Source organism: Podarcis raffonei, chromosome 15 (genome assembly GCF_027172205.1).
Source record: "Podarcis raffonei isolate rPodRaf1 chromosome 15, rPodRaf1.pri, whole genome shotgun sequence".
Classification (NCBI taxonomy): Eukaryota; Metazoa; Chordata; class Lepidosauria; order Squamata; family Lacertidae; genus Podarcis; species Podarcis raffonei.
This window is the reverse complement of record NC_070616.1, coordinates 27,230,865-27,242,730: the sequence shown is the minus strand read 5'-3', so window position 1 is coordinate 27,242,730 and position 11,866 is coordinate 27,230,865. Positions and strand designations below refer to the sequence as shown.

The window sequence follows — 11,866 nt, the reverse complement described above, 5'->3', positions numbered from 1 at the left end:
GGGAGGTTTTCAAAGATTATCTGAAAAATAAATATAGTAGTTTAAATTCTGTTGCAGCATTCGAGGAACTTCAGTAATAGTTGCAAGGTAGATATAAGAAATTAGATTTATTGAGAATAAGATTAATTATGATAAAAGTGTGTAGTGGCAAAAAGTTATATGAATTTGAAATATGGAATAGACGGGAGGTTGGGTCTTTAGTGTTAAGACCAATAGATGTTTTATTGTTTGCTAAGAAAATTATGTGTCTATGGGTATTTTTGTAATTTGTGTGTAATTTGGTATTTGTGTTTTTCCCCCTTTTTCTTGTTGTATAAATAAAAAACTTAATAAAAAAAGAAAGAAAATAATGAAGGATTAACACCAGAATGTATTAAGGGAATTATTGTAATATTTTGAAATGCGGTAGATCTATGAGATGATTAGGATTTCCTCCAATCTCGAAGCATGGGAAGTCAGCCAAAAAAGAATAATAATTTATAATTAGGCATAACATTGGTATTGTTTGATAATTGGATAATTTGTATAATTTGGAATATATAATTTGGTTTGATTGGAAAATTTTTAATAAATATTATTTAAATATATATATATATTAAAGGGCTAATGTGGGAAGAGAAACAAAATCAACACAAACTTTTGAAAATTCTTCTCTGACAAATTATTCGACTGCTTCTTGTGGGGAAAACTCTACTGAAAATCTTTTTCCCCCTCTTGGATCTGATGGCAAGAAAGCAGAGTCCCACCCACCAGCCAAAAGAGCTTAAAAAAAATCTGGAAGCTGGTGCTCCTCCCCTTCCAGAAAGAACTTAAGCAGGAAGATGGGTGAGGCTACAACTCAGCTGGGAGTTCCCTCTCCTCTGATGAGTTGATTCAGAACTGCCTCTTGTTCTCTATACACTAAACGCATGAATGAGCAAACAAATACATACCAAACATTTTATAACCAGAGGCTGAGAACATTTGCTGATTTCTTGCTGATTCCTAGATACCAGCTTTCCCTGTTAAGAGTAATCTCTGGCCAGCCATCTTTTCATCTCACTAACCCTTGCCATTTTCACTTAGCCCAACTGGCATCAAAGGCAAGTTCCTATAATATTTTCAGTAAGTAGACTAGACCAATTCACAGCTCCCCTTCAGCCCATATCAGCAGTATAAGAACAGTTTCAGGTTAAGAACGGACCTCCAGAATGAATTAAGTTCTTAACCCGAACGAATTAAGTTCTTAACCCGAACGAATTAAGTTATTAACCACTGTATTCCTTTCTGAAGGAAGGGCCATGGCAAGCACTTTGCGTGCAAAAAGTTCCAGGTTCAATCCCTGGCAGCATCTCCAGGGATTGGATCCTGGGAAGATCCTCCTGATGGAAGCTCTGGAGACCTGCTTTCTGTCATTGTGGGTCATGGACTGACTGAATGTAAAGTGGCTTCCTGTGTTTCTATAATGATCCCTTGCAACTAGCCAGCTTCCTGGCAGTAAGCTGACTCCTATCAGTTCAAGATAGTTTTTATTACAGAAACAAATCTCCTGAGCAGAGCTTCGCACTCCTCTCAGCATAGCTGTCAACCGTCCCTTATTTGGTGGGAAACTCCCTTATCCCAGCGCCGTGTCCCGCTACTGTCCCTTCTTGATGATGTGCCTTAAATTTCCCAGGTTTCAAAGGAAGCAGCTCCTCTCCCTCCCTCCCTGCCGGCCAGGGAGGAGGGAGGCTCCAACTGTGTTGCTTGGCTGGATTGCTCACCCAATAAGGAGTCTAAGAACGACTGGGGGGTGGAGCTTGCATGCCTTGTGTTGATCAAATCGGCCGCATTGCCTGGGGACTTGCCTTTGCTCAGTGCTTCCCAGCGGAAAGGTGACGGTGGTTTTCCTTGCTGCATCCCCTTTGCCGGGTTGCTGCGCTGTGGGAACCACCGCTTGAGGCTTCATTTGGCTGCTGGCTGGGCTTTCTGCCTTTGGCTCGAAGGGGCTCAGAAGTTGAACATACCTGTGCCCTGAAAATCCCTTATTTTGGCTGCTGATCCCTTATTTTTGAGGCTGCTGGTCCCTTATTTTCAAATCTGTAAGTTGACAGCTATGCCTCTCAGCAGCAGTAGATGCCCTAATCTGAATCCGAGTTCCGCCTGCAACAGGATCTACACCAGAACCTCGTACGTCTGCCCCTCCCCTTAAAGCTCTCTTTCTGTGGCCCTTCAGATGCTCCTTAACTACAGTTGCATCATCCCTGACCATGGACCTAATGGGATAAGCATACCTAGGTGCTGGAATCACATTACAGGTTTTGGAGAAATATGGAGAGGATATGCTATTGTAGTGTTGCTTCATTATATTACTACAAAATTGTTTTTGCAGAGTTTGACTTTGAAATGCATTTTTGTTTTTTTTGTTGTGTAAACTGCTTTGAGCATGATTTTTTTATGGGAAAGCTGCATGCAAATAAAATTATGAATGAATACGTAACAAGGTGCTTATGAAATTAATCTCAACAAAGATTCAAAAATCTACTCTTAAGATAATATTTACGTAGGTGCCACTATACACAGGTGAATTTAACACACACTAACCCCAATCTGTCCCCAGAAATTCTGGCAGTACTGGGGATATGAAATGGACCAAAGGAATATGGTTTGGATAAAGAATTGATTCTATATTTATAAATAACTGCCAGGATGTTTATTGCAAAAAAGGGGAGGGATATTTAGAAGAATTAAATAATGATTTATGGTTAAGTCAACTCTGGTTCATAGCTATTGCTGAAAAATCAATGTGTACTAGAGCACAAAAAAAGAAGAAAACGGTGCATTTTCAATTATGTGGCAAAAATTTATTATAGCAATGTTCAAAGAGCTGCTAAATATGCTACTATTTGCATTTCATTCATTCATTCATTCATTCAGATTTATATAACGCCCTTCATCGTAAGATTTCAGAGTGGTTCACCGAATAAAGTACAGGATATGAATAAGTAAGGAATTAAAAACGAAACAGCAAAACTACAATCCCTGCTTACTGAATTAGATGGGCCTTTGGCCTGATCTAGCAGACAGGATCTGCTCATGTTCCCTATCCACTTTCCTCACACCACAAACACTTACACAGTTTTACCAAATGCTGTCTTATTCCCCTTGATTCTGAAGTAAATTGTCCCAAACGTCATCACTCCTTGTTTGGGAGCTGCCCCAGAACCCCTCAACCTTCTTGCTGCCCCACTCCCCCTTTTTCTGCTGTTCAAGATTGCACTGTCCTCCTGTGGAACTTAAAGTTCCTTCGGTGGAACTTGAAGGCGATTAACTTTGATTGGCATGTACCAAAAACATCCATACAGCAAAAGTTATTTGACAGTTTTAGATTTTAACACAACAGCAGCAGCCTTGAATGTAATAGGATATGTGCTCAGGTAAAGTTTGGGTGGCGCTGTGGGTTAAACCACAGAGCCTAGGACTTGCCGATCAGAAGGTCGGCGGTTCGAATCCCCATGACGGGGTGAGCTCCCATTGCTCGGTCCCTGCTCCTGCCAACCTAGCAGTTCAAAAGAACGTCAAAGTGCAAGTAGATAAATAGGAACCGCTCTGGGGGGAAGGTAAATGGCGTTTCTGTGCGCTGCTCTGGTTCACCAGAAGTGGCTTAGTCATGCTGGCCACATGACCTGGAAGCTGTATGCCGGCTCCCTCGGCCAATAAAGCGAGATGAGCGCCGCAACCCCAGAGTCAGCCACGACTGGACCTAACAGTCAGGGGTCCCTTTACTAAAGTTTGTGAACTGCCTAAAAATATCTGTTCTCTCCAGTTTGCAATAATGGAAGAATTAAGGGACTTGGTTTCAAGAAATTCTGGCAGTTGCCAGCTTCCTGCAGATAATAATAATAATAATAATAATAATAATAATAATAATAATAATAATAATTTATTATTTGTACCCTACCCATCTGACTGGTTTGCCCCACCCACTCTGGGTGGCTTCCAGCATATATGAAAACATGGTAAAACATTAAACCTTACATAGTTTCCCTATGCAGGGTTGCATTCAGATGTCTCCTGAAGGATATATAATTTCTCATCTCCTTGACATCTGATGGGAGGCCATTCCACAGGGTGGGTGCCACTACTGAGAAGGCCCTCTGCCCTCAGATAGCTAATTGCCCCACCCTAGGGGTGGATGTAAACACAGGAAAAAACTTCTATCAAAAGTCAGAAATTAAAAGAAAAAAAAACACTATGGAAAATAATTTAAATTTTTATTTTTTGCTTTCTAGTGCCATCCTGAGCCCAGTTTTCTGAACCGGGAAGGGCAGGGTATAAACAAAAATTTATTATTATTATTATTATTATTATTATTATTATTAACTGGTGTTGCATGTTTATAACTCTTTCAAAACGTTGTTTCTTGACTAATCTAGCTGAGTGCCAAGTGTTCCTTCAATTTGCAATGCCTGTTAAGTGCTAGTGGACCCTCCTCAATCAAAAAGGGGTCAAACTAATGGTGATTCAGTATCCAACTTTGGCTGCCCCCCAAAAGCTTAACCACTTTGCCAACTTTTTCATCTTTTTGAACTATGGCAGGACCCTGGTGAATAGCTTGATGAAGTCTGACTCAGTGTGCGTCAGTTGTGAAAAAGGGGAATGCCATGTTAGGTATCTTCATCTCTTATTTGAAAGCAAGAGAGACCAGTATCCTAATGCCATTATCTTGCGAACCACCCTTAAACCTTCAGATGAAGGGCGGTACAGTGGTACCTCAGGTTACAAGCACCTCGGGTTACAAACACTTCGGGTTACAGACTCCGCTAACCCGGAAGTAGTACCTCGGGTTAAGAACTTTACCGCAGGATGAGAACAGAAATCATGCGGCGGCAGTGCGATGGCAGCGGGAGGCCCCTTTAGCTAAAGTGGTACCCCAGGTTAAGAATGGTTTCAGGTTAAGAACGGAACGAATTAAGTTCATAACCAGAGGTACCACTGTATATAAATTTAATAAATAAATAATGAAATATTTATACAAACCATTGCATCTGACCATACTTGGAGTATTGGTCACCTCGCCTCAAAAAATTGTATTGTAGAGTTGAAAAAGTTTCAGAAAACGGCAACCAAATTGATCAAGTTGAAGAAAGGTTACAACATCTGGGGCTACTTTGATAAAATGGGGGGAAGGGATCAAATAGTGAAGTACAACATTCTTCAAAGTGTGGAAAAGTGGATCTTCTTACTCTTTCACCATAGTAGGATGTGTTATGTACCCCAAAGCCATCCCTGAGCCAAAACCGGGGTGACGCCCTATGAGATATAAGAGTCTGCTCCTACCTGACAGAAATATTTGTGCAGAAGAAAACCACACCAATTATTCTCCCTGTCCCAGGCAGCTTCCCAGAAGCACCTCAACAGGCACTATTTGAAAAAGATGCAAGGCTAGAAAGGTATTTAAGGAAATCCAATGGAGCAAAATATCCAAGTGCACTATTTAAATAAAGTGCTCCATATCTTTCACTGATATGTTTTCTGACCCGTAGTTCTCTGCTTCCTCTTTGCTTTAGCGCTTTAACATATGTAAGTTAAAAACATATCAATCTGATTTCCAACCACATGATCTGGTGGGTGAAGTATGTTCATGCCGTAAGCAACTGTCATATCCCAGGCATCAACGAAGCCCACCTTCAGATCCCGAAAAATGTCCTTTAGTGCAAGGTGCTGGGCATAGCCATGGAAGTCTGCAAATATTTCTTGTTCTATGAACACCTCCCGGGTGTTCTCCCCTTTGACGATGACTTTTGTATCTGGGCTCCTCAGGAGAAGGCGCTGGATGGCTCCCCGGGCATTGATTGCCCTTCGGATGAAGAGCTCAATGGGGAAGGGGCGGAAGTGCTGGCCCAGACCGATGACAACCACTGTGTCTTTGTCACCTGCCACCAGGTCAATCTCCCGAGCGACGTAGTTATGATCTCTTACCATATACTCAGAAGAAGTGACAAAAGGGTGGTTGTGTTTTTTCCAGTGGATTTGGATGTTTCTCTCCATGTCCACAGCGATCAAATTCCGGTGCTTCCCAGCTCCATGGCTGTCAAGATATTTAAGGGCTAATGTGGGAACAGACATAGAATTAATCTAACTTTCTTTGTTCATTGACCTCTCAGAAGATACTGAGCTATTTATTTCTGAATGACTAGTCTACTCTCTTGCATCTGATGGCAAGGAAGAAGCAGGACTTGCCCATTTGCGAGGATAGGTGAGGCAGTCATTTCAGGGGGCAGAACTGGTTTCCTAAACAGAATTAATGCAATAATGTTTGGAAGATGGATGTTGTGGGGTTGTTGTTACTATGTTATGTAATTTTAGGTTTTCATATTGTAAACTGCCCTCTGATCCTCGGATGAAGAGTGGAGTAGAAGTGAATTAAATAAAGAATGTTCAGGGCACAGAAAAGGATTCTGGCTTACCCAGAAATAGGAATGAAGCTGGCAGCAAAAGCTGCGCTGTGGTTCTATCTAGGTGAGAGAACTTACTATTGACTCTCTTTGTGAGATACTCGATCCATTGCCTCACAGTTGAGTCTCCCAGGAAGTAAATTAGCTTTCGTTCCAAGCAAGTGTTAATCCGCTCCAAAGTGTTGAATGTGGACACATTGCAGAACACAGGATGCCACTGGTTCTGCCAGACAAAGCCACTGGGAGATGGGGAGTTCATCCCAACCTGGCACTTCTCACTTGCCGTAGTCTTCTTGCCTGAGAAATGGAAACGAGAGATAAGCAGTTTCCATAGTCTTCTTGCCTGAGAAATGGAAACGAGAGATAAGCAGTTTCCACTGAACTCTGTGACTGCAGCACAGTTGTGGGGGAACCAGCATTCTACAGTCTGTGGGGAAAGTCAAGGTTCCAAGGCGGAGGAGGAAGGAAATAAGAAAATAACTGGCAGAGGCAGCGTTTTATTGTTGCCTATTAAGTCTGCTCCTGGCAAACAATATGCCATTTCTGAAGCCAGAGTCATTTTCAGGGACTCTGAACAGCACAGAACAACAATTTATTTCCTAATTATTTGGCCAACTTCTTTTATCACAAGAATTTTCAGAGGGCCTGAAAACAGCAGTAAAGAATAAAACCAAAGAGAATTCAAAGCCAGGCTACAGCCAGCAAGTCTCAGCTTTTTTAAAAAATGGCACAAATATCTTTAAAAAACAAACAAAACAAAACTCAAAGATAAACCAAGATTTATCTACAGCCTTACCAAGGCACACAAAAAATTGGTCTGGGTCAGCAGCCTGGATGAGACTCAGGAAATAAGATTCTTAGGGATGGAGGCCACCAAAGTTGTGACAACTTAAACTAGGAAGGGGACACGCAAAGGAGGATGCCTTCACTCCAGTGCAGATCCCCTTTATGACATATACAGCACAGCAAGACCCACAACACAGCGGACCCACTCCCCACAGCAGTATCAATATGGCTAATCTGACCCAACAAGCCCTACCCCAAACACACAAACAAAGCACAATGCAACCAACTGAAGGCAACCAACCAAGCTCTAATCTCTTGCAATGGCCATAAAAATAAATAAATAAATAAATAAATAATAAGTAAGTAAGAGTCCTACCCATATGATGCTGACACAAAAACCATGCAAAAACACTGTGCAATAAAATGAAATAACATTAACCTTTCCCTTAACCACATGATGTCTATGGCAACAGTTTCCTCATACTGAAAGCAAACAAACTGTGAAAAAGACTCTACGAATCAAAAGTGGAGATGCTATGTGTACTTCTCCCTGTTTATTTGTTTTGCAACACACACACACACAAACTTTTAATAAAACTTTTAATAAAAACTAATTGAAAGGAAGTCCAACTCACTTCCACAAGCTGCAACGCTAATGTCTCCAAATGCCTGCGGGATCTCAGCTCCAATGTTGGACCTTCAAAAGAGAGAAAACATCCATTATGAAATCCAAGTCAGACTAGGTGTCCTCCTAAGAGGACTAATGGCTTCATCCCACCTCCTCCTGCACACACCTAAATGGCCTCTATGGGAAATGCATACGTGGATCATTGTCCGGGCTGGGCAGAAGAGGAGGAGGGGTGGAAACTGCCTCCCCATCCGGACCCTTCCAGGGAGGAGGAAGAGGAAGACAGTATAGATTTACAAAAGTGGTTTGCGAGATGTCACAGCTCAGAGACAAATGAGGGGGAAAGTGGGGAAATAATGGGAGAGGAGGAGCAGGCAGAGCTGGAACAGCTGCTGGTTGACACGTTGTCACTAGAAAGCATTCCAGACCCACCATCTGAACTTCAGCTGCAGGTCTCAGTTCCTCTTGGTCAACCAGCACCATGCAGGTGTCAGGGACTGGGCAGAGGAGGAATGGAGGAGACCTCCTCCCCAGTCTGGCCCTTCCAGAGACGAAGAAGACATTTCAGACTTACAACAGGGGTTTGATTGAGGTCACAGCTCAGAGGCAGATGAGGGGGAAAGTGGGGAAATAACGGGAGAGGAAGAGAAGGCAGAACCAGAGCAGCAGCAGCTGGCTGACATGGTGTCATTAGAAAGCATTCTAGACCCACCATCTCCCAGAACATGGCGAGCCTTAAAAGTAGGAGAGCAAAGAGCTCAAAGACAGAGGACACATAGCAGCACCCTCAGAGGTGGCAATGATGATGACGAATGAGGAAGTGGGAGAGAAGGGGGTGGAGATTGACTCGGGACGACGCCATTATCCAAGAGGCTGGGTTCTATAGCCTCTCTCTGTAAAGTTTGAAATAAAAAGGGACTAAGAAATTTTCCCTTGTCTTTATACTTTCCTAGGCAAAGAGCCGGGAGCCACTGACAGCATCCTGATGATTGTGATCTAACAAGACAATTATTGTAGTGCCATGTTCTTATTAGATGCAAACGGGAAATTATATTGAAATGTCTCAAGGGCAGACCCCGGAGTGTCTTCACGCCATGGAGAAAGTTAAAGTTAAAGTGTTACCTTGGTGTAATAAAAAACAATTAAAATGGAGTCCGAATCCAACTCATCATGGAGCAGCTGCTGTAACTATTTGCCTGCTTATTCAGACGTATAACTTCTCCTGTGTGGTAGATTCAGGGTATGTTACTTCAGTAAAAAACTATTTTGATGGATCTTTGCCTCTAGTGGTATTGAAAAGTAAAATTAGTGCCTGGGGTGTAAGAAAATAAGGGAACACACACACTGGAGAGCCAGTGTGGTGTAGTGGTTAAGAGCAGTAGACTCGTAATCTGGGGAACCGGGTTCACGTCTCCGCTCCTCCACATGCAGCTGCTGGGTGACCCTGGGCTAGTCACACTTCTCTGAAGTCTCTCAGCCTCACTCGCCTCACAGAGTGTTTGTTGTGGGGGAGGAAAGGAAAGGAGAATGTTAGCCGCTTTGAGACTCCTTAGGGTAGTGATAAAGCAGGATATCAAATCCAAACTCTTCTTCTTCTTCTTCTTTCTGTTAAATTCAGATTTAGTTGTTCTGTTTTCAATTTTCCCTTTCATTCTTCTAGTTCGCTTTTGGATCATCTCAACCCCCAGCTCCACCCCCACCCATGGTAGCCAAGTTGAGCATGTACATTTCCCACCCCCCATTGGTAGACTCCGACTACCGGGTCCGTCTGTGCCCAAACAAAACAGCAGCCACTGGGTGGGGTGGGGTGATGCATTTCCTTTTTTGCACTAAAATTCATTTTGCTGGTCCGCAGCAGCCAATGAGTTTTAATGACACATAAGATCTGATTCTGTGGATTACATAGGATTTTAACCAAAAGAAACAATGGAGAAGGAAGGGCAGGGGAAGCTTTCAGACTCATGATAAGAAATTGATATAGAAAATATGGATCAAATGGAAGTGTTGATGAGCCCATAGACAATCAACTTGCCCTGTTTGCATATACTACCAGCACCTCACACAAACACATTGCTGAACTGAAGAAAAAGAATTAAAGAAAGAAAGAAATCCCTGGGTCTCAGTGCAAGTGAAATAAGGGAAATGTTCACCCAGTTATGGCAAGCACAGGTGAAAAAGCACCTCTGTGCAAACTTTGTTCTCAGGCAATTTTTGGGAAGTTTTTTGTTAATACTCATCCATCTCAGGCATTTTTCTGATGCCTTCCGATTGCCCAGGAGCACAAATGCAAAGTTCAGAACTGTCCTCAGGTAAAATATTTGCATATTGAACAGAAAAGAACATACCTGTCAAAAAGTCTCTTTTCCAGGGCAGTGAGATATGAGATGGGCTTGTTGTAGGACTTCAGCGAAACAAGAGCTTCACAAGACACATTCTTTGGTTTCACGCAGTAGAAGGACTCCTTGTCTCTCCTGTCCAGATACTCACACAGTTCTTCTTTTGTTGCTATATTAAAACCACAGTCACTGAAGACATCCAATGTTCCTTTTAAAAACCTGCCCCTGAAACCTATTTTGTTGTAGCCTCTCTTCCTCGCAGCCCACAATGCAGAAACGCCTTCACTGGGATTGATGAGCCGGAGAGATGCTCTGACTTTGCCCTCCCAAAATAAAGTGAAATTGACCAGGTACGTCCCATTCTTATGGTCCACAATATGCCCAGATGCTCCGGCCTTAAGGCTTGAAGAGTAGATCCTCGCTTGTAAGAAGTCTCCTCCGTACTCCTTTCTGTTCCCCAAGTGGTTGTACAAATCCAGTCGAACTATCAAGGGATCTCCAATGCAATAAGAATCCTTGGGGTTTAATATTGTGGCTTTGCTGTTCTTGGCACTTGTGGTGGTCTTTATATCCGTGAAAGATACATTGGGCATCAGCTGGTCTAGTTCTTTGAGAACACCTCTTACGTCTTTTTCTTCCCATTCCATCCCACTATTGCTTGGGAGTGGCGAAGTCCTCCTTCGGTTATCTTTGATTGAATAAGTTTTTGTTAAAAGAACCCAAATACCTTAAACACACTTGTGATACTAAATAATACAACGACATCATATTGTACATTATTCATTATATTGTACCACAAAATTCCATACCTGCTGGTTACATTTCTCAAAGCCTAAAAGGTCTCTATCCAGTTATCGACTAGAGTTGTCTGTTACCACTTTACTGGGGTGGGGTGGGAAATGTGCCTTCTTTATTAAAATAATACATATGCTTTGCAACATGGTTTCAAATGCTCTCTGATATATTCCTTGAAATAATGCCTTATGTGGTTATGATTTTTTTTTTATGAAATAAAATCCTTACCATCTTCTGTAGCAGCATGAATCCTATCTGCTTGCCCCATGAGACCTCCAAAGATGGCAATCTGGAGCAATCAGTGAGAAAGAAATTATTACAAGCATTCACAAGGAGAGAATGTAGCTCAGTAGTATGTATTTTCATGCAGAAGCGCCTGGTCCCATTCTGGACTTTCCAATCTCAAAAAAGGATCATATAGCAGCCGTGTGAAGGGAAAGACTTTAGATTGAGATCCTGGAGAGCCACTGCCTCTCAGAATGGGTGATATTGACCTAGAATAGACCTAGAATAGATGGACCAATAGTCTGACCTACCTAGTATGAGAAAGCTTCCTACAAATACTCTGCGGGTATTTAAGAGATTTTAAACCTTGAGAAGATATGAAAAGCACCTGGGTAGGGAAGAAGAAAGACCTGGAGGAGGAGAGAGGAGAATGGGTGAAAGAAGAGGGAGAGGAGGGGAAGGGGCCGAGGAACCAGAGGAGAGGGGAGAGGGGACAGAGGAAGAGGCGGAGGATACAGGATCGGGGGAGGAAGAGGAGGGGGAAGAGGTGGAGACTATTGGAAACAGAAGTACCAGAATTTAAATCAGAAACTAGGATAGAGCTAGTTGAAATGACCCTTAAGTTTTTGTCGTGGAATGTGAACGGTTTTAATGAAAAGTCCAAGAGAAATAAATTTGAG

General features: G+C 42.4%; 1 protein-coding gene across 1 annotated transcript; it reads right to left on the bottom strand.

The window, feature by feature from the left end:
- Positions 1-5,484: 5,484 nt before the first annotated feature.
- On the bottom strand, positions 5,485-10,831 carry LOC128402955 (NXPE family member 2-like). The gene is made up of 4 exons (XM_053367434.1): positions 10,176-10,831; positions 7,838-7,899; positions 6,495-6,713; positions 5,485-6,068 (listed from the first exon to the last, which is right to left on the bottom strand). The coding sequence occupies exons 1-4, from the start codon at positions 10,811-10,813 to the stop codon at positions 5,533-5,535; spliced, it is 1,455 nt and encodes a 484-aa protein (XP_053223409.1). The 5' UTR covers positions 10,814-10,831; the 3' UTR covers positions 5,485-5,532.
- Between the last annotated feature and the right edge of the window lie 1,035 nt (positions 10,832-11,866).